Source organism: Montipora capricornis, chromosome 11 (genome assembly GCF_036669925.1).
Source record: "Montipora capricornis isolate CH-2021 chromosome 11, ASM3666992v2, whole genome shotgun sequence".
Classification (NCBI taxonomy): Eukaryota; Metazoa; Cnidaria; class Anthozoa; order Scleractinia; family Acroporidae; genus Montipora; species Montipora capricornis.
In genome coordinates, this window is record NC_090893.1 from 39,173,426 (window position 1) to 39,196,619 (window position 23,194).

A 23,194-nucleotide genomic window follows, 5' to 3' on the forward strand; every position below is an offset into this window, starting at 1 on the left:
ATAAAACTGTAAACTAATCAACCCGCGCCTGATCGAAATTTCAATTCTTTCTACCTGCGAAACGTATTTGTTTGCGTACGTCAGCAACCCAATTCAGTGCAACGACGTCAATTTCAACATTAGAACCAATCACAGGCCGCAAAAGTGAGACGGCAATACCACGAAATATTGACGGCTCGCGCATAGGCAAAACTATAAGAAGATCGCGATACTGCCGCGTACACACGCATTGCATTCTTAAACTATTGAGTCTTTGACGTCATTTTCCCCTCGATCCAGCTCTCTCAAGATCTTTAAGTTAGTAATGGCGGACCATTAAAATGAAAATTCCAGTTAAAATAAAAAGTTGTCTTTTTTAAATCAAAGCTTAAAACTTGGGTCACTTAGTGTTTAGTTAACACAGTTTTGAAACCCAAAGAAAAAGAAGAATTGATTTTTTGGTCATAGTATCACTTTAAGAATGTTTAAAATCTGACCTGGACAATTTCAGGTTCACTGGCACGTGTTTTTAAAGCATCGTCATTAATTTTTTTTCTATAAAGTTTATCAGTTACGGTAGGATAATCGATGATTTACGTAGCTATCCTCGATGGCATGAAATCTGCTGGAAAAAAGGATCGCAGTCTTTTTCTGGTAATTGTGAAACGTTAACTTACATGCGACTATATTGCAGTAACGGTTCTTGTTCTTATTGACTGCCGCATGACTCGCCTCCCAAGAAGATTTCCAAGTCAGTCGTGCAAGACACTGAAAAAAAAAACGTAGATTGACTTAGTTCACGAATTGGATTTTTTTCTCTCACTTACATGACAAATCAAATGAAGCTATGATCTTCGCAGTTATGAGCGAAGTTTGTTCAAGTATAACTACTGAGATTATGTGCCTAATGGGTTCTACGAGTAACTTAAAATGAGACATTTACAACTTTCCCATAGATCACAGCATTTGACTTCTGGTCTTTGTACAAAGAATATCAGTGATTTATCCCATCTATCTTAACTTAAAAGAGTTTGAATAATTTAAGTAACATCCAAGCTATTTTTGACCTATTCCTTCCTCTTACCTTGAACTCGTCGTTGAATAAAGCGTTGTCATTTGCGTGAAAGCGGGCACAGTGATCAACGAGTTCGTTGACTGGAATGGGTCGTCGTGGAGAGGTGCTTTTAGAAATGATAGATACTGCAATAAAATCACAACAGTTCCTACTAATTACTTTCACAGCATAACAAACTGAAAGTGGACAAAGAAAAACGAAGAGCACTGATCACTAGGTAGTTTGTGTTTCACCGCTTGCCACGGTCTTCTTAGACGTTTGTGAGGATTTTGTGATGAATCTAGATTTTGGAACCTTCTAGATAAGAACATTCTGTTATATGTGATGATGTTGGGTCAGTTTTCCAGAACATTCTAGATTATATGGAAACTGCTGAGTCATGCTTACTTGTGAAAGTCATGGAAAATTCTACAATCATGTAATGTCTATATTTAGTAACACAATTGTAAGATGTAATTTGCTATAATTAGAATACTTAGTATATATAGGAAAGTGGATTTTGAAGCAGTTGTTGTTGTGTGCAGGATGGCGCAGTGGTGAGAGCACTCGCCTTCCACCAATGTGGCCCGTGTTTTATTCCCAGACTCGGCGTCATATGTGGGTTGAGTTTGTTGGTTCTCTACTCTGCACCGAGAGGTTTTCTCTGGGTACTCCGATTTCCCCTCTCCTCAAAAACCAGCATTTGACTTGATTTGCGTTCATTGTGAATTTCAGTTTGCAGTGTCTCCAATTAGTGCTCCAGCGCTAAAACGACTAGAAACTTAAATAAAGTTCCTTTTTCTTTCCTTTGTCTGTCATTTGTGCTTAGAAAATTGTTACCGGAGTAGTTGTAGTTGGAGTGCTTAGAGAGTTCAGAGTTGTTACAAGATCCAGGGATCAAGAAGTCTCAAAGAGAAATAAAGAATTAAAACGAAAAATTGGTGTGAAGACATTTTTCTTAAGTGTCCAGTTCGTGACAATAAGCTGAAGAGCCTTTCAGAAGCCTCTGTCTAGGATTTAAGGCACAAATAGTTTAAATCCAGAAGACATATCATAATTACGAGAAGTACGATCGTCCTCAAAAAGACCGTGTTTTGGGTGACATTGACTGACGTTTCGACAACCTGAGTGCGGAAGTTATCTTCAGAGTAAAGAGTCGCTTGCCATCTTTTCAGAGTCAGTTAACGCTGAAGATGACTTCCGCTCAGCTTATCGAAACACCAGTCCATGTCATCCCAAACAGTCCTTATTCAGGGCGAAACTCACCCATACGATCGTACTTTTCTTAATTACAAATCAATCAAATAATCACTTGCATGACTGTGAAGATGACTTCCGCTCAGGTAGTCGAAACGGCAGTCCATGTCATCCTAAACGTTCCTTCTTCAGGACTAAACTCACCCAGACGATCGTACTTTTCTTAATTACAAATCAATCAAATAATCCGGCACCTGCATGACTGGGAAGCTTAAGGTGACTTCCGCTCAGGTAGTCGAAACGTCCGTCCATGTTATCCTAAACAGTCCTTTTAAGGACTACACACACCAAGACGATCTTACTTTACTTAATCACAAATCAATCAAATAATCACTTGACTGTGAAGATGACTTCCACTCAGAATTGTTGTTGCTTCGAATTGAAGTCATATTCAGAGTCAAGTGATTTGTGTAACGTCAGTAGATGGTATAATTTATGGTTGTTGATACATGTGATTGGTCAACTAAGTCGTGATATTATTGGTTGACTGTCAATTAAGCCCAGATGTCATTGGATGTAAAGATTGTAAACATTGATTGGTGCGTTTGTTTCCTTCTAGATCTAGGGTCTGCACGTGAAATATAAAATAGGACGGTCAGGTATTGTTATTAGAATAAGTCGGTGAGTGTGTTGTTTGTCTGTTGTTGATGTCGTCGATATGTAGTTCGTTGGCTCGGCAAGTTGTAGGCATCGGTTTAGCGCTTTATTCCATCTACTGGAGTTACACCAACCACTTGACTCTGAAGAGCACTTCTGCTCAGGTTGGCGAAACGTTAATCATTGACATCCTTCTCAGGACTACACTCACCACGCAACGATAGTACTTCCCTTAATTATGAATAGCCAATTTTTGCTCACTAAACTATGAACCTACGTTTCTGTATAGGCTCCTTAAGACGCTTGGAATTTCGTCTGCAAAGAGAAGAAAATGCACGGTGAGGCACAAAGCTGAAAGAACGAGTGTGGATGGGAGAAGACGTTTGTGTTTGAAAAAAGTTTTTAATCAAAGGTCATAATTAATCAACTACACGAAATTGTGCGACACGCCGAGTGTTGTGAACCAATTTTCAGAGAGGCCGAAAACGTTATTAAAAATAATGTTTCTGAAAGGGGCGAGAGTACCGCCATATTTAGGGAGATGGGAAGGACAGGAAAAACTATTTCGTCCATTTCAAACGAATTAACTCTCCGATGGACCAAACGAAGGTGCGTTATTCCACATTGTGTACTGCATAAATTTGAATTAAGTGATTCAAACACAAAAGGACTCTAACTAGACTAAGAACAATGCTAGTAACAAGTAAATGTAATATAAGCAGTGAAAACTGGCCTGTTTTCGTTTAACTTTGGTTTAAGTTCGCGTATTAGTAAGGTCTCTTTTCTTTTACAGTGTAAATCAGATCTTTCATTTGCCGAAGACTTCAAAATGGTCCCACTCGATTTTGTGACCGGTTTTGCTTGTAATGCATTTTAACTTGATATTTCTCTTTACATGGGGAGACTTGGAACTCAAATCACTACAAATAGGTAACATAATGACACCAGGGACAAGAAAACACACGCACAGACGGTAACCAATGCGTTTGTATTGAAAAATTTATCCTATACATATACCTCAATGAATATCATCGGAACTCCCATACTTTTCCTCATTTTACATTTGACGCCATGTTGTTTGTGGTCTCTAGACAAGAGAGCTTGGGCTGCTTATGCATGGACTTCCCTTGGGTAAAGTGACAGTTTCCCATGGGTAAATGGTCTAGTGGAACCGCAAGTATTGTACTGTATAAACACTGCGATATTAGACATCCATGTTATAGTTTATTGAAAGCAGGAGCCCATTCATTTGCACCTGTTGACACCTGTCAAAACAACGTATCCGCAGACCAGTATTACTTGACCATATCGCGGGCTCAAGTTTAAAGCTAACCGAAGTCAGTTTTTTAAATAAGGACAAGTAACACGGGAGCTCCGCTTTTAGTTTTTGCTAAATCTATATAGTATTTCTTATCTAAGGAGAGTGGAAAGTGAAGCCATTTACACATGCGTATGTCAAAGTTGTCGTTGTCCTGATATAATCTAAACATATCGCAACTAAGGAAAATAATAGTAATGATGATGAAGATGACGATGACGATGATGATTAGTCCAACATACCTAATGAACACGAAAGCAATCACCAACAATAACAACACAATGGCACCAATCAGGACTGCTACGATCCAGATTAACTCGGACGTGGAAGGTTCAGGGTTGTGAGCTGAAAATGATAGGTTTGAAACAATTTTTTTTTTACTAGTAGCGAAAAAAAAAATGCATGGGAACAATGCTTTCATATTAAGGTGCCAACATCTCTTGGCTTTCCCATGATCACCCACTTCAATAGGCCAGTTTCGTATTCTCATTGTTGGACTGGATCTAGCATGAAATGGAGGTTAATGCGTGCAATTTAATTTGCATTTGAAAAGATTTGCCCGCATTTGCCTCCATTTCATGCTAGATCCAGTCCAGCCGTGAGAATTCGAAAATGGTGTATTTGCAAGCAAGAAAATTAATATTTCACCCTTTATTTGTAATGAAATCGATAATCTTCTGATAAATGTCGTGCAACTGATGTGTCGAACTAAAGTAACATTGACCCGTGAGTAACACGACTAAGACACGGCAGTCGTTTCAAACGTTGAACTTAAGTAGATCTGTCGAGTCAAATTCAAAACAATATGAAGCTGCAAATATTCAAAATAATTCATAAATGCAGTTGAGCACGAAAATAGCAGTTTGTTCGAAACCGAGGTCGAGGTCGAGCTACTGCCGCCTACTGACGCTTGCCGTTGTTTCAAACGCCCTGCTTTTACTGTAGTTGAGTCTAATTCAAGTTTCAAATTTAGTTGCGCATGGGAACCAGATCCTATTAAAGGAGGGAAGGCAGACACTTATACTAGAAGTTTGCAAGAAATGCGATGACGTACTTTGCGCTGCTTGGCCGCAATTTGTTAACCACGTGACATATACCGAGGGATATTGTTAGTAAAGATTTTTTCTTATCTCGCGGCGTAAAAGTCTTACCTTCAGATACCTCAATGTTTGGTTTGTGATGAACTGTGATCTCTTTACTCATACGCCCCGGTAACGAGTTAAATGCTTGTACCTGTGTCGGACGGATAGAACGGCTATTAAACGGAATAATAAAGACCATGACCATGTGTCTCCGAAGAACAATTTCTACTCGCACGTTACTTGGTTTAGAAACTGACTTGACATCTGTAAAAAATTTACATAATTATTTGGAGTGTTTATTCCATTACGTGTTATTCGGTTGCTCGGTTATTTTATACTCTACTTAAAGCGAATGTCGACATAGAAATGGAAGGTGTGATGTGGCAGGTGGAAGGAAGTTGACGAACCCGGCATACGTCATCTGACGATCTGAAATACTCAATTTCCCCATCCCATAATGCAGTACCTTTTGGGGGTCCTTTACATAAAAAAACAATCCAACTTAAGACTTTATCACGCTTCAGTGAACTGGATATCCATTGTTTTAATGCAAATAACCCCCCAAAATGAAGTGTATTATGGGTCATGCGAAAACAGAGAATTGGAGCTAGCCTAGATTTGCCACTTACTTTGATCTTGTACAGTGCCTCAACATCAGGGAGAGTCATTTCATAGGTAACATTCTCTTTCTCCAGGTTGGAGTCTGTGGTGTAGGTTTCATTCTCCCCGTCAACGTTAGTAAAATGCAGAATGTATTTCTTGATAACACCGTTAGTTTCTTGAGGCTTTCTCCACTGAAGAACCAGACGGGACCCCTCTTTCGACTTCACTAAAACCCCGAGAGGAGGAGACGGAGCTGGAAAATAAGTTTGGGGAATTTGTGAGGGACGGACGGCAAACAAAAGTTGACCTATCGCATTCCTGAGCAGTGGTGAGTTTGGCCACAATTATGTCCCATTTTCTTCGAGAGATCGGTGCCTCAAGGTGCCAGGCATGAATGAATGCGGTCTTAAGTGGTCAAGAATGGGTCTGAATAATCGAGTGGGATGGGGTAATCCCTAGTTAACCTTCTTAACTCTGCCTGAAAATAGCCCTGCGCACGATTAGGAATACGCTTTTTCAAAAGGTATCTCTTTTTATGGGTTCGTAGGGTTGTCTTTTTAATTTACAGCTCTTTTTCAGCGAAGAAGCACATTTCGTAAAATGTTTCAGATTATCAACAAATACTGTCTGTTGATTCAGGAACTGGAAAACAATGGCATTATCACACAAGGACAGAGACAAACTCTGATCAGGGTGAAAATTGAACCCACGATCTTCGGGTTAGATCACCGCTGCTCTACCGACTGAGCTACAAGGTCAGACGAGAACAGACCGTGGGAACTGAAGATGTTGAAGTCACGGCAATGAACATGTACAAGTATAAGGAAGGATTACGTTTTTGCAAACGTTGGCCGTGTAGCACTTATATTTGAACAGAGTTAACTGATTAGAGCGTAATATGAAGTGCTAGGTTTCTACCCCATATGAACCATGTGAGCGTTAGCTCTACTAAAGGGGTAGAAACCTAGCACTCCACATTACACTATAATCAGTTAACTCTGTTCAAATACAAGTGCTACACGGCTAACGTTTGCAAAAGACGTAATCCTTCCTTGAACTTGTACATGTTTATTGCCGTGACATTAACATCTTCAGTTCCCACTGACCTTGTAGCTCAGTCGGTAGAACAGAGGTTATCTGACCCGAAGGTCGTGGGTTCAATTCCCATCCTGGTCAGAGTTTTTCTCTGTCCTTGTGTGGCCCCGTTTCCATTAGAAGGGTTAATGCTCACATGGTTCATATGGGTAACCTAGCACTTCACATTACACTCTCATCAGTCAAGTCTGTTCAAGTATAAGTGCTACACGGCCAACGTTTGCAAAAACGCAATCCTTCCCTGATGAATAATAGAGTTCATTTGCATAATATGAGTATTAGTGAACTTGGACATGCATGAAACTTGCTTCAACTTTTTTCCCAGACTATTTTGCCTTGGAGGGGAAACGTTCCTTAGAAATGGAGTTAGGCTTTACGAATACGGAAACGTACCATCTTCAGGCAGCACAACACGTACAGGCGCTGAAAACTTGCTCCAGCTGCCAGGCCCAACTTCCTCCTGGACCATAAAAGAGTATATGTTATTCGGCTTTAGACCAGCAATTTGAGTCTCCCTGCGGTAAGGAGAGCCGACCATTTCACTCTTTTGTCCATCGAAACTGGAGTCAGCGGGCTTACCCTTATGAAGCCACACTATCATGTAACGCGTTACTTGAACGGTCAATCCCGGATGTGATTGCCACGTGATGCGCACGCTCCTGGGGGTCTCAGCCTTAACTTGTAAACCCAGGGGCCCGTCTGGAAGTGAAATTCAATTAAAAAAAAAAAAAAGATGAAAAAATAAAGAAAGAGGGATAAGGAAATTAAAAAGGATCCCCAAGAGTAAGAATTTGCTAGGCTTGCGAAAATTGGCGTCAGAAAAGTATCTATTTTAAAACCAGTTTTGTGGAAAATAAACATAGACCAAATGACCAATGTTGTACGCAATAGCCCATTTCCGAGTGGCTGCATCATGCCTCAGTTTCAAAGCGAGTCCTGGTGCACAACCATTCAAATGGAAATTAGTTGCGTATTCTTATGCAAATCAAACTCATTTCCCTTACAATAGTTGAGCACCAAGACTCACTTCGAAACCGAGACAAACAGCAACTCGGAAATGGCCCATTCAAATCTCCCGGGATTTTTTGTGCATGTATTTGCACTATAATATACCATTCACATTGAAATGATATAGAAATATCTGGAACAAAACGCTTTATTACCAAAGGATCTGAATTGGGTACAGCATTGAGTTAGCCGACTTGGTATATTCTTTGAATGCACTCACGTGACAAGACGGCCATGTTGGCCGCAAAACAATAGAAAAATGTAGTTCAAATTATGCATAATAATAGAGTAAAATTTTCCCAAAGACTTTTCGGTATTGTTCTTTCCACCAACATGGCGGTCTTTGCGTCAGCTGCAATCAAAGAATTGCTTATTTTAAAGACTTGGTCTATAAATAGACACTTTTCTGACGCTGCTGGGATTAGGCCAATTAATTTGGGTAAATCAGTCCCACTCTAGGTGATGAACTCTTGAAAGGATTTGACATTAAGGATATATTTTATCCGCGGTCTGCGTCTCGAACCCGAGCTATAATGGAAAAGTTCGTTTTTGTTTTGCCTTTCATCATACAAACTATCACAACAACAATGATAAAGGAAAGGGGGGAAAAGTCTTTTCTCAGACAATTTCAAGGCAAGTTATATTGGGGCGCGAAACTGATCAAATTCTTTATCTCGTCCGTCTCAGCGGTATTCTTGGCAAGTGCTAAGTGACCGCGCCTCTAGTTTTTTTACCGCCATTTTAGCCTGAAAGTTTTTATTTAAAGCTGCAAAGGTGTTTGTTAACTGCTTGTTCAAATTCTTTTCCTTTTGACCAGCGTCAGAGGAAACCCCCAAAACGGTAAGAAGTGTCTTTACGAGCGTTATATGTTGTTTATTCGATGTTTGCCCCTTAAGCGCTATTTTCTAGACTCCGTATATAAACTAGCTGTATATTTTCTTGTTGAGATTGTTATCTCTATTCACTCTTCACATGTGTATAAGTGATTCTTGCGAATCAACGGTGTCTTTTGTTGGGATTAGAAATTCCTTTCGTGAGGAAGCCACACAAGCCCCTATCTTCCGGTGTTCTTTTGGTTGAAAGATTGTTGCCTTTAATTTAACGAAAGGTGCTTATATTTCCATTGTTTGTCGTACTGAAATCTCCCATTGCTTTCTAAACCAACGAGCAAAAATTTGAATTCGATATTCTCTGATCTTTATCGAATATTGTTATTTCATTCTTATCCGAGTTTTTACTTTAAGGCCGCTTTAAGTGGAAGACTTAATTTCCTCAACAGATTGTCTGCGGTTCGCCATTAATTTACGAACATATACAAATACGTATACTAAGCTTGTTTGATAAGATTATTTTTTAAGAATGCCCAGGCTGAAATGAACCAAAATTTAAAGAACATACTAATAATTTACCCAGGCTGAGATTTTAATAGTTATTAGAACGTCTTTATTTGCTCCCTTGTTTTTGGTTTGTGCGTAGTATCAGGGATGGTGGTGCGTATTTTGTATTGGGGGAGGGGGAGGGAGCTAACAAGCAAGCGCCGGAGAGGCTAACTTGTAGGGGGTTCCGGGGGAATTCTCCGCCAAAACAATTTGAAATCTTGAAGCTGTGTTACGGGTTTTAAAATTATTTTAAAATTGTTTTTTTTTTGCTTGAAATTGGGAAGGAAGGGGGAGGGGGAAATTTAGCGCCCCGGCTCCGCCGTCCCTGGGTACAAATATAAAGGTAAAAGAAATGTAAAACCGTAGTGTAACAAGACAATTAACTCAAATGCTTTGGGATGTGTTTTTAACATTAACAACGTGGTTTTCGTATTGCATGATACACTGAAGAACAACTCAGTTTGCTGTCGAGCTAAGCATTTCACATAAATTTAAGAACATGTTAAGAACGTTTTCAGGCTCAAATGGAAAAATATACATGAGGACGTTCAGTCTCAGCCCAAAATATAGACTTGCTTATTAAAACAAAAGTTTACCATACCAGCTGCTGGTGTTGCTACAAATTCCTTCGTGCTGTTTGGACCGGCCCCCTTCCCTGTAAAGCCCGCGATGCACACTTCATAGTTGGTCAGTGGTTTCATGTGGTTTAAAGTGGTTTGCATCAGAGATGAATTGACAGTTATTTTGATCGACGGGTGGCTTGTATTCTCCTTGTTGTAGTACACGTGGTAACCCTGTAGTAGTCCGTGTAAGTGTCTCTGTGGAATAGGCTCCCATTTGATAAATACGGACTCCGAGGTTTTAGCCGAAACTTCAAGAATCCGAGGAGGTCGAGATGGAACTAGATCGAGGACAAGGACAAGGAAGAAAAATAAGGCAAACAGGGGCCGCGGAGTACGTTTGAAAGTTGGGGGGGGGGTGGGTTGGGAGGTACTAGGCTTGGGTGTGGATCAAGGAAGTGTGAGGGGAGAGCGAAGAGGTTGAGGAGAAATCAACCCCTTAGGAGAAAAGTGGTGGTGAACTTGAATATTTCCAGGCTTTGCCAAAGTAAGAGATACGTCTCACTCCTTGTGGGTTTCTTCAAATAATAATGATAGTTTACTGGAAATGGACCCCCCCAAAAAAATCAATCCTTGCAACTGAAGAGTATTTTGCACGAGACATACTTACCGTCCTCTTCAGTGATAACGTTTATCGGCTCGCTCCTAGGACCACTGCCCTCATGCGTGTAAGCAGTCACCCAAACGTCATAATACGTAAACGGCTTTAATCCTGTTATTTCCAAACTCTCCACTGAGATGTTTACTGTCACTGCTTTTACGATACCCGATGACATCGCAGATCGTTTTTCTTTGGATACCTCTTCCTTGTAAAATACGTGATATCCTCGTAAAATACCGTGCAGGTAATCTTGAGGAATTGATTTCAATTGTAGAAATATACTGCGAGGGCCTGAGCTTCGGACTTGAGACACGTTTGGGGCGCGGCTGGGAACTACCATGAAAAAAAAATTGTGCATCACGGTAACACCCTAAATTGATGGATTCCTTGTTTGCCTCAAGAAGTGTTCAAGTGAGGCAAGAATATCATGAAACGGCAACAATTAAGTAGGGTCGCAGCTATAGGTGGTTTGCAATCGATCTCTAGAGACACAGATAACAATGCCGCAATGTACAGTTGCTGGTGGACGAACAAAAGGAGCAAATCCCATACCCCCGGAAAGGTTTGCATAATCATTGTTTGCAATTTCTAGGACATGAAGATGTCCTAAGAGAACTTGAAAGCAATGATTATGCAAAATGTTTGGAAGCTAAAAGAGGCGTATTATGGGATTGTGCAAGTAGTGAATGAGAGATCTTTTTCTTTTTGTCTACCAACATGGTGGCGATGACATCACGTAAAAACCGCCTGTTGCTCAGCACTACTTTTTTTTGTATGAAAAATCCGTCGACGTCGTTGTGCCGGTATAAGCGTTGCAGCGGAAGAGTTGAGGAAAGTTTGATAATTCGTGGTCTAAAGGTCTCCACAAAACTTTGCATCTCAGTTACATTCGATGCTTATCAGACGACAGCAAAGAAATGCACGCACAGCCAGTTAAGAACAATTGCCGTTGCAAATTAATAATAAACCGTAGCTTGTGCGCCTGTTGCCGCTGACACAATCGTTGGTTAAAGCCGCTGATATTTCGTCTGGGTTAATTAACTGTCATCCAAACCTCTCGGCTACAATGACATTTATCCTGGGTATGCGTAATTCGTGCAAGCCTATCTTCCTAGTGAATCCTGGGTCTGGTCAGACCTTTGTAGGAACTGCCGATTCGTGGAGTAGTTCATTTGAAATTCAATTTTGACCTTTTGACCCCAAAAGGACTGGAGTGACCCAGGACTCGCGTGAAACTTGCTGTTAACGAAATAATATATTGGTTTTGTCAGGAACCCATAACCAGGAGAATATAACTTGTAGATATATGTTACGGCGCTTTCGTCGACCGAGCTATTTTTCGATCGATTTTCCAGCCAATTGATTGTATTTTTTAAGCTGTGAATTCCAGCCGCCTTTCTCCGCTCGCTGAGACCCTCTCTCCCAGAGTAACTTCTTTTTTTTTTTTTCTAAGTTTCCTGAACAGATGTAATACTGAAACAATTATCAGCTGCCCCTGACTAACTCTCTCCACCCCACTGAAAGAACAAAAACTTACCATCTTCCAGGGTGGTAACAGTCACTGGTTCACTTGCATCACCCAATTCGTCATCAGACATGGCAGACACAATTATGGTATAAGCCGAAAATTTTTGTAGAGTTTTCAAGTCCGCTTTTGATTTGGTCGGTCCAATAAATGTCGTGAAAGTCTTTCCTGAAGCTTCCCAGTAGATTAAGCGATAGCCTACTACGGGATTTTCTGTGCTGGGCACAACTACTGGGTCCCAGGTTACTCTCAGGCAAGTCGAACACGTGCTGAAAACGTTCACATTTTTCGGAGTGTCTAAACCTGTCAGTGAAAGATGCAGATCAATGTCTTAGAATTACGAAGAAAAACTACCCGTTTTGTATTTATTTCAGTTCACTAAATATGAAGTTCATTCCAGCTTAGCACTCTCTACATTTTTCTAACCGACTTATCTGATCTTATTTGCTTATATAGATTCAAGCTTTTGTTATAATGCAATCCTTTTTTCTCACCATATTTTGTCGTGACGTTGTAAGTAGGACCGAGCACACCATTTCTGATCCAGGCCCTTACTTTTGTCAGACCCGTCAGGCGCAACCCATAGGTAGTGTTCCTCTGAAGACCAGTGATCACCACATTAAGAGTTGATTGGTTGACTTGAATCACAAGGTTTTTAGGGGACAGGCGTGGCCTTTTCCAGTAGATGACGTAATATCCACGTAGAATGCCGTTGACGTGCTTTTTAGGTATTGGGGCCCATGCCACCTTGATGGCTGTCTTGTTTGCCGTCAAAGACAACACCTTGGGTGCAGCGGATGGAACTGTATGGAGCGTTTAAATAAACAAACAAATAAACAAATAAATAAATAAATAAATATTTTTAACTGCAGACAGTACTGTTTCGGCCTTCTGGGCCTCATCAGTGCAATGCTGATGTCTGGGATGGAGGTTAAGCTTATAAAGCTATCCCAAATGTCCCACATATGTGGTACATCTAAGCCATGCCAGAGTGCTCAAACTAGCGAGGTAGTGACTCATCCCAGTAGAGTGCTCAATTTGGACATGAAAGCAAATCTTGAGTAATGACTCGTTCAGGACTAAAACATGCGATCTCCCGCCAGTAGTCTAATAAATCAACTGAGCCAACCGGATTTGACCGTCAATATTCTACTAATTTGTCCAGGGACACAAGAATGGGAATGCTTGAGAGGAATACCTACAACTGAAAGTTAAAGGAAATTGTAGACATCTTATTTATCACGTATCCTTGGCTTGCACCTGACGTCATTGGCGGCCATGTTGGTGGGCTGAACAATATAGCGAAAAGGTCTTTTGGGAATTTGGCTTAATTATTATGCAAAACACCAGCGATATTTTGCTTCTGTCCTGTTTACCAACATGGCCGTCTAATCGCGTGAGTGCAAGCCAAGAATAGTGAGGATTGTTTCAACGCTCACTTCTGTTTATCCAAATCTATAATGAATGATGTGATTGATTTTCATCACACAACAACGTGTATCCACAATCGAAAAGAACAGTCCTTTTACGACCATGTGTTGTCTTCATGCACAACTCACCAAACTCGTCTGTCCACACCTCAATAGGTTCACTAGTGGGTCCTTCGCCTTTGTTAGTGTAACCTAACACTGTGACCCAATAGGGTGTAAAAGGTTTCAAACCTCCCAGCTCTATTCCAAGGGCATGAACCGCTGTGCAGTACATCACACTATTTCTTGAATCAGCTCTTTTGTAGCACACTTTGTAACCAACCACTTGGCCGTTTTTCTGGGGCTTGGGAATCAGAGCCCAAAACACCATGATAGAGACAGCGCTAGTGTTGTACGCTGTTACATTGGCTGGCGGCGCCGATGGAGCTAGAAAAAAAAACAAAACAAAAAGAAATTAGGAAACAAACAACAATAAATTTTTCTCCAAAGGGGTCCGACAAGTTACAAAATACAGAAAATACGAACATGTTATTCACCCATTGGGAGTTCTGTACAGGAAAAGCTAACCCTAAGTTTGCCCCAGTGCTGCAGGCCTAGCGCCTGCGGTATGAAATGTTTCATTTTTCGTTCGTTCGTTTGTTTTTGTTTTCTTCGATGGTATAGTAAGAGTGAGCTCGGGAGAGAACACTTTTTGTAAGCACGCTACTCTCGTTCGTATACTGGAACTTAAAAAACTATTTATTCAACGACTTTTCGCTACCCTGATACCATTTAAAAAAGTGATCAACAGAACTTGAATGAAAACAAAAAGTCGATTTTTCACGGGAGTTGGTACTCGCATGCAGTTATTAATTGAAGCAATAATTTTCTAATTCAACACTTATGGCGTGATGTGATGTTTGATTTTAAGCTGATGAGAACAAAACGAAAAACATTTATTGAAGGGAAAAAAAACATTTAAATGCTGAGTGACCCACCCTCTTCAGAAAGAAGTTTGCTCATAATCTGATGTAAATTGCACTTTTGGCGTTAAAATATTAACAAAATACAGTCACAAGATTCAATGCGGGGTTTGAAAAAATGAAATAAAATCGCACCCAAACCAAACGCCCGAACCGCTGGACCATGTCGCCTCCCTGCTTTCAAATAATGTAAAAGGATCAAAAATATATTGATCAAGTTAAAATACATTCGGATAGTTACAGCTATCATACGTGAGATTGAACTTTACTACTCTAGAACGAAGATTTTAAAACAAAAAGAAGCATCATCAACACCACTACGACGACCGGTTATCACGAAAAAGAAGACAGCCCATTGTAGCATCTCGAAGCGATTCTGATCCACCATCGGATATAAAAGAGAACCAGAATTCATTCCAGTTACTGACCTTCACTGAGCGTGCAGCTGTGCCGCAGTCTTCATACGAACATCAAGAAGAAAGATGCGCAGAGTACGAGCCATCGTCTCTGGTATCATTTCAAGGCAGTTTTCAACGTGACTTGAACGACAAAATTCCTTTGTAATCTCTGGTTTGGATTTGTTTCCGGTTGTGCCGGATTCAACTCAGTCTACCTCGCTTTGTAAATAGCCAATTTGGGGTCCTTAACCATGTTTCTTTCAGGAATTATTAAAAGTGGGGTGCCTGTGAACTAGCTTGATAGCTAAGTGCACTTCCACTATAAACGAAGCATACATTTACATTTTACAGCCTAACTGTTTAAAAAGCAGAACAGAACTTTTCTCACTCTAGAGTAAGTGATGGAGCAGTCCGAACTGTTGGGTTTCGAACCGCTGAGGGAAAAAACACACTCATCATCATCATCATCATCATCATCATCATCATCACCATCATCTTCACTGACGGATCGTCATTATTATCGTTATGCTAAAACTGTCGATAAGCAACAATTTACAAATCTGGTGGCTAATATGAAGTTTATTCCTACCTCCCTCTGGAGTCCAAACGTTTGTGTATTTGGTGAAAGCGCCCCATGTGCCATTCCTGAATCCTCGTCGAATTCTAAATGAGTATTGCGTGTAAACCTGGAGATGATTCAGTGTCACGGTGTCTGTCACACCGGGAAGCAGCATAGATGATTCATTGATTGAACTCTTCCATCTCAGCTCGAAAATGGTGCTTTTTGACGAAGATTTCACCTCCCAAATCACTTTAATACTAGTGTCACCTGTAACGTATCCACGAATGTACCGTGGGGGATTCAGGTCTGGAAAAAACATCAAGGAATCATTTATTCGTCTTTATATCACGTAAGTTGTTCATGCTGCAGCTAAAAAACTAATTGGTCTTTTGCACGTCTTGTATGTTGCCTTGGTGAATGTTAGGTTGACGTGTTGTGTTGGAACAATATTGGAACAATACTGCAACGATATTTGCGCAATATCCTTCCGATGGCATCGCAAGCATTGCAAATAGTAGATGATTTGAAAATAACATTTTGTATCAGAGACAAACTGAAAAGCAAATCAACCTTATTAAATCTGCTTTGCTTGGCTACATTTCTTAATCTTTGGTGATCAAAGTCAGCCTCTGATAAGTTTTTTTTTTTCCAGAAAGAAGAGAAGCTGATTAAGAGGCTTATGAACGCAGAAGCGATATGAGGTCGATTATATTTCAATCAACGTTTTCGGGCTTCTTGCCGTGTCTATGTTGTGAGAGTAGATAGGATTTCCCCCGTGTAACACGGTTACTGAGAATGCAAAAGATTAAAACAGATTAAGCAAACCATCCATCATCTTGACATTTACTGAGAACATGTGAAACTCGGAATCTTAAGACAACACGATTGACAACACAAATAGTTCGACAAATTCTTTTTTTCTTGTCATTCTTTTCTTCTTTACCGTCAGCTGGAGAAACTGTAAACTTAATCAGCTCAGTTCCAAACCAATTTTAGCCAATCAGATCACCGAGAACAGAGAACTGAACCTTTCCTCAATTAACCCGTGACTCCAAGTCCGTGGAAAGCAAAACCAAAACATATTGTTGGAGAGCAAGTGCTTATACACGGCACCAACCTTACTATTAGCCTAATTTCCATTATTTAAAGCATCCAATACCATGCCAAATAGCGTGATCTAGGCATAAGTTTACTCTTAGTAAGTAAAAGGCGTCTGTCAGGCAGGCAGGCAGGATGTCCTTATTGAGGTGTTTTGTCCATCGTTATCGCTTCTTCAATTTGCAAGAAAAGTTCCTTGAACTGAAGCACTAGCAACTATCGCTTTTCCAGCGCATTTATGCCTTCAAGTTGTTTTGGAGTTGAATTAGAGCTTACTTGTCATTGTTTGCGTTATTCTGTTCTAAGACTGATAAGTCAAAACTGAAGGGAATGATTTTCAGAGTGGAGCTCTTCCTTAAATTCAGTGTATTTTAATCCTAAGGAAGATACAGTGTTGATGTAACATAGGGAAAGAAATACAGCTTCATGCTCGAAAGAGGATATTTACCCATCTATAACATGAACATAAACTTCCAATTCATTTAAAAAATTCTGGCTTGTCAGGGAAATCGAGTGCATAACTTTGTAAGCCATGTAAGAGGACGTGCAGAGCTTCATCTCGTACGGAAAAGAACTACGTACTTCGTACTGAGGACAAGTCAAATGTTCAAAACAAGATATAATTATCGCTCTTTAGTGGAGCTTCAACATAGCCTTTTCAAGAAGTCAATTATGGTAATTATATCAGTGCACCAGTCTTAGATAAGGGTTGATTGAGGATCCAGAAACAGGGCAAATGGAGCGAAACAGGTACCAGTCACAACGATTATTAGAAACGTATGTCTTTTGACTTACTTTTCAAGCCGGATTGTTTCATATTATAAGTGCGGTTGTCGGCAACAAAACGTGGCTGATATGCCGCGTTTTATATCATCTGGAGCGGCACTTTAGGGCGCAGCATGATAGCGAAGCTGCAATCACTAGTTTAATTAATGACGTTTAATAACTTAATGAGGATTTCTATCAGGACAAGAAGAGCTGAATTGCCACCACTGAAACAATTCTTTGAAGAATATGGAAAACAGATCTACGACCAACGTCTACAGAAAATCGACTGTGTAAAACTGAAATGCTGCCTTTTTCACCTTTTTGAAATAATAGTCCAGTTTTTCGGCCTTTACAAACTATAATCTAACTTTGCAAAATGAATTAGGGGAACCGTTCTCAAAATAGGGACAAAGATCGAAACACACCATTGTCGTGTCCTCGCATTTTTTTCATTTGAAGGAATGCAGAGTGATTGATGTAGCCATTAAATGCTATCCTTTAAGTTAAAATGGGGTTCTCGTTGATTTCTTGGATAGAGATCTTTCATCGCTAATATGGCTATAAAGCGTTCCAGCTGTCCAATAACCATTTTTTGCCTCCATAAGTGACCGTTGCCTTTCAAATAATACACTAAACAGCTGTCATCTTCTAACATATATCCCACGTAAACCTGTTACTACATCAATATCATTTAGCGTTAATTATAGTCATTAACGCTAACCTTGCTATTAAAAAAATCTCCGAAACTCAGGCTTCACTAAAATGCTGGGAACATTAATAAACGAAAGAACTATTGGCATGTACCGATTAATACATATCTGTAGTTAGCATCCATAGCCGTAACGGGAAAATTTGCAGAGATTTTAGTTTGTGCTTCTCTGGATAAGCAGAGTGATTTCCTATTGCATGGTTATAAAAAAGGAAAAAAAAACCAGATCTTTTAACCGCTCGGCGGAGCTTTGAGTTCTTTTTGTTTTCCTTTTTTCTGAGTATTGTCGTTTTTGTTGCTTGTTTGTTTTTCTTTTTAGTTGTTTTATTCAGTGGAATCATTCAGGTTAAAAGGGGCTGCTATTCGAATCACTCGTGCAGGGTATGGCCCAATTTGAGTCATCAGTATATTTAATTCAAATAATTCGAAAGGGCGTTTTTGTGGAAAGAGAAGAATTTTATCTCCTCTTGTGTTTGAATTTTAATCCCCTCACGCTTAACTGTCGCTTGCCGAGTTAAATAACCACGAGTCATTATTAAGTACAGCAGTAATGTGTGTGTCCTAAAGAGATTAAAAATTGAAAACTAAGTTTTTCGTTGGTCATAAGACCTCGCCTCTAAAATGACCTTTGTGAGAAGTAGGCGATGAAACCCTCGCCGTGCAGTGAATAAAAACGTGTATGCAAGGAAATAGCACCGTTATCCGAAAATGGAAAAATATTCTTGGTTTGTAAGTGTAAGAAATGCTTTCAGGAAAATTGAACCGCTAACGCGGCTGTAAAACAGAGAGGGGGAGCTTTACGAACTAAACCGTAAAGTATCCAAACCAAAACTGTTTACTCCTTTTACCATAAACTGGTGTCACAAAGTTTCTTATTCCGTTCATGATCCTTGATCACCTATATGTAGGGACTTGCTAGGCATCTTTTTATCTATGGACTCGTTTTTTTTGTTCTGCATGGTTTCACTTGGTTGCTTGGCATTCAAAAACTTCGAGGAGTCGATAGTTCCGTAATCCTTTGTAAGCAGTTGTAAATGATCTGTTTGGTTATTATAGGGCGAATAAAGGTCACTTTCGTTATTGTTCACGAACCTTTGAAAACCAAGGTATCTTGCTTTTTATCCAAGCTTAGAAAAGAGGATTTTGAGGCGGAACGGTTGGGAGAAGTGAGTTCAGTTTATCAGTTCTGCATGTTGGTGTATTCCCAAGAATGTTGGTATCTGCCAATTTATATTGCAGCAGGATATTGCCATTTAAGTTTCATGTCACAACGAAAGAATTCCTCACAGAGCCTCTCCCCCCACCTCACCGTTAAAAAATCTGAAAACGCCATCAGCGTGGATTACTTAGGCTTGGCAGTTTATATCAGATCAAATCTTAGGAAAATGTGTTGTTTTAAGTTTCAGTGAAGAATGTGTTTTCGCCATTCCTGAAAATAAAAAAGGATGTTTGTGGCCGCATAAATATTCACGCGGAACTTGGGAAAAATTAACACATTACAGTCCTCATCCCGACCTCCATTTCAACAAATGTATACCAAGCATGCAAATTCAAGGTACAGTCCAGCTGCATATCTAATTCAACCTAATTGTACGTACTGTATGTGGTATGTCATAGTCACCGCTTAGCTGGTTGTCAAGTATTGCACGATTCTCGGTAGGCTCTGAGTGAAAGATTCAATCACTGCTCTTTTCCACTTAATGGTCAACACACAGGCTTAGTAACATAAGACAGTTGTTTGTTTAGAAAATAATTAAGACAATCCCAGCAAAATGATAAACACGAGAGATGGTCTTGCGGCTCTCGATAAATATATATAATGGAAAGTTACTGATGAAATCTAAAAACAATAAACTCATGTTTGGAGGAATGATCTAGTGACATTCCTGCGTGTTTAAGTTTAGAGCTGAAAACACAATGATTGGAAATTTGCATTAAAAAGATTTGCTTTTATATGGAATCGGCGAGACAATTCGATTCGGAATTTATCTTGGAAATTATTGGGATAGTCAATTAAGTAAGAACAATCGAGTTGTGAGAATGCGTGAAGGATCAACCCTTGCCATAATTAAGTGAGGTTGGACGTTAATTAAATCTCCGAGAAAGACATTTGGCGAGTTACCTGATAAGGAAAGGCTTACAAAGCACAGTACACCTTTTGAAATTTATTGGAGATGGAGAGTTAGTCTTTAATTTGTTGCTCTATAAGAACATATTGTAACCCAATGCGTTTAACACGAATTTCTGACCGAAAGAGCCCTACAGTGTAAAATTATCCAATGAAAGCAATTTAACACAGCTGTACACTGAAGCGATTTGCCTTCCATATTATTAAATTGTCATCCTGTATTGCTTTCATTGCTTTAGTTATAATAACTGAAAACTTGTTCATCAGTTGAAAATCAAGGAAAACATGTGGCGTATTCACTTACCGTACGCAGTCACTGACCACAGTATGCCAAGAAAAAAGGTTACACGCAACACCATTTTGTTGCATTGATCTGTCGCCAAAGTGTTCCTTTTGTTATCTTTCCAATGATTTCTCGGCTTATTACACCCAATTCACATAGTACCACTGAAGAGAGTCAACTTATCTCCTGCTACGAGTCAGTTTGCCTTTTGTGAAAGGAAACTCGAAAGATTCTATCCGAGAGTACTGGCACCTCCGAAGTTCCGATCTAAATTAATTCGAGGGGTCAACAGCGATTCACGGATTAATTTCCTCGGAACCTTGATGTGTGTCTCATGCCAACTCAATCCTGTTCATCAGTACATGCGACACTAGAGAGGCGATATCAGTTTACAGTGAGTTTCCACAAAACGGATGTGAGCGATGTTAACTGCTAGAAATATTTTGACCTGTCTTCCGCTGGAAGCTGCAGTGAATCATTAATTCAATACATTTTTCCGTATCACACAAACACAACCAAAATACCAGGGTTAACTGAGTTAAATATCTCATAAATGGTGTTTACAAAGAAAACAGGGCTGAAAAAATTCCTACATAATTTTGTTTTTCTCTAGTTTTGTACTGGACATTTCAGTGTTATCTGCATGTATGAAAGCCGGATGTCGTGGAAGGCAGTGAGGATATCATGGTGCGTTGATCTTTTTTTGGATAGCAGATGGTCTTTTAAATGTGTACAAACGTATGGTAGTTAGGAGGAATAAACGAACTTAAGTGATATACTAGGAGAAGCATGATTTCCTGTAGTGATCTTATTTGATCTCTCGTCCCACTCAATCGAAGCGGATTGAACGTACAAGAAATGCAATTCAATATGTTCATGTTTACTTATTCTGTAACGATTACATGAACACATGAACACTATCAACACAACAAGCATTTCAGTTTTTTGCGCTTTTGGAGTCTTTACGGTGCCGTAGTTTTTTAAAAACACGTCACTAATGCAATCATGTCTTTTATAATATCTGGAAGAATTGCTATTTGCGAGTGATCAGCCTCACAAGATAAACCTGCAAGAAGAAACCTTCTGTTTCTTTCGTGTGGGTGTTCTTGGTGAAAAATACAGCAGACATAATAATCTCGCTTGTTTAAAACAATCAATTACTGTCGGCTGGCTATTGAGGGATTGTCCGTGTCTTATCTAGTGAAGACTGGCCAAGAAATTAAACGAAATAACAAACACTTCATGATGTGTTCATCATTATCTCACTCGTCTTTGCAAATCAATTAGTGTCCTCCCCGGCAGTTTCCTTGATAAGAAGTGCTCAAAATCAACATAAAATGATTGTCGTTTCCTCTTTGTAGAAATAGCCGGACGAGCCTGGTGAAATAACTTGATAGATGGTAATGTTTCGGATCTTCGGATCTGCACCCATAAGAAGTTGTCTCTTCTTAGAAGAAACAATGTAACATTAACTGTAGAATGAATATTTACGGTAGGTTCCATCTGCCTATCAATAATACCTTAGAGATGAATTAAATTACAAAGCTCCTCGAACGCTCTGTCCTGTGATATTTGCCCCGTTAGTGCAAAGTTATTAAATTTTTACTCAAAGGAATCTTCGCGATCCACAAGATAACAAAAGAGTCATTCTTCACAAACCGTTTGCTTATCAGTCAAGCTACTCGCACAAGAATGCCCCAAAATAACAAGACATTTATGATCCTTCTCATCAAGGGAAATTAATTACTGTCCTCTGATCATCGAATCAGGCGGATATCTGAGATAAGACTCGGGCGGGGTCTTGATAAGTCCTGATAGCTCTCTGATAGCCACCTTATCTTGATCAACAGCGCTGTTGATAACGCAAATTGAATTCCAATCACTGAATTTGTTGATCTACGCTGGCTGTTTGTTGTCGTAACAGCTAACGACGATGTATCGAGCCAGTGTTTGCTTCTTAATGGTTCAAATGTCCTGAACATTTAACAGCCCCACAATCAGAAAAGAAAGGCTAATCTACATTTTTATCGCAATTTTCGGCCTCAGCGTTGCTCTGTGTGAAAAGATTGAAGTTCACATTGTAATTCTCTGTTTCCAATTTCCTTGGTAATCCAAGCACTGAACTTTATAGATCGGTTTCTTATTACACTGAACCACGCTGGACTCGAGTGGGGAACCTGGGAACGAGGTTGAGGGGGGTTTAATATGGGATGTTAGTATAATTTTCGGCGATGAATATAAGAATTTAGTGTCATTCACCGCGCTACCCGGTGAATGTAACATTTTGGAGGCGCGGCTAGGCTGCTAAGGCAATCAAGCACTTTTCGTGCCTTTTTATCTCGTTTTAGCCCGTTGTTTTGCACTTTCTTGATATTCACCGCTGAAAATTACACTAAAACGATTATTCGCCTCAGGTTATAGGCATATTTTTATCCCCTAAAAATTTTTCATCTGTTCGGATTTCCTAGCTGAAAGTCTAATGATCCGAAAATTATAGAGATCAAAACTTACTTTTTCGAAAATTTCAGCCGGAAAAAAGGTTCCCGAAAATTCTAGGTGGCCTTTTTAGGGTAAAAATCCGTTAAAAATGGGCAATTATACAATTTTTTAGATGTTCGAAAATCCTAGGACAGGCAGGCAGGCAAGCAACAAATTTTAAAAAAAAGTGTTCCGAAAATTCTAGATCTCAAATCGTCTTCCGAACAGATATTTTCCGAAAATTGACGTTGGGTGCCCCT

General features: G+C 39.7%; 1 protein-coding gene across 1 annotated transcript in view; it reads right to left on the minus strand.

Moving 5' to 3' along the window:
- LOC138024231 (receptor-type tyrosine-protein phosphatase F-like) overlaps positions 1-20,960 on the minus strand; it is a 35,462-nt gene extending 14,502 nt beyond the window's left edge. Inside the window, exons 1-14 of the mRNA XM_068871359.1 lie at positions 20,478-20,960; positions 15,498-15,776; positions 13,678-13,974; positions 12,613-12,921; positions 12,131-12,421; positions 10,603-10,926; positions 9,974-10,273; positions 7,379-7,684; positions 5,917-6,143; positions 5,357-5,438; positions 4,448-4,550; positions 3,165-3,202; positions 1,064-1,179; positions 657-747 (exon numbers count right to left, since the gene is read on the minus strand). Of these exons, the coding sequence (XP_068727460.1) occupies positions 657-747; positions 1,064-1,179; positions 3,165-3,202; positions 4,448-4,550; positions 5,357-5,438; positions 5,917-6,143; positions 7,379-7,684; positions 9,974-10,273; positions 10,603-10,926; positions 12,131-12,421; positions 12,613-12,921; positions 13,678-13,974; positions 15,498-15,776; positions 20,478-20,532 (2,818 nt within the window). The 5' untranslated portion in view covers positions 20,533-20,960. The remainder of the gene's footprint in view (positions 1-656; positions 748-1,063; positions 1,180-3,164; positions 3,203-4,447; positions 4,551-5,356; positions 5,439-5,916; positions 6,144-7,378; positions 7,685-9,973; positions 10,274-10,602; positions 10,927-12,130; positions 12,422-12,612; positions 12,922-13,677; positions 13,975-15,497; positions 15,777-20,477) is intronic.
- Positions 20,961-23,194: the final 2,234 nt, after the last annotated feature.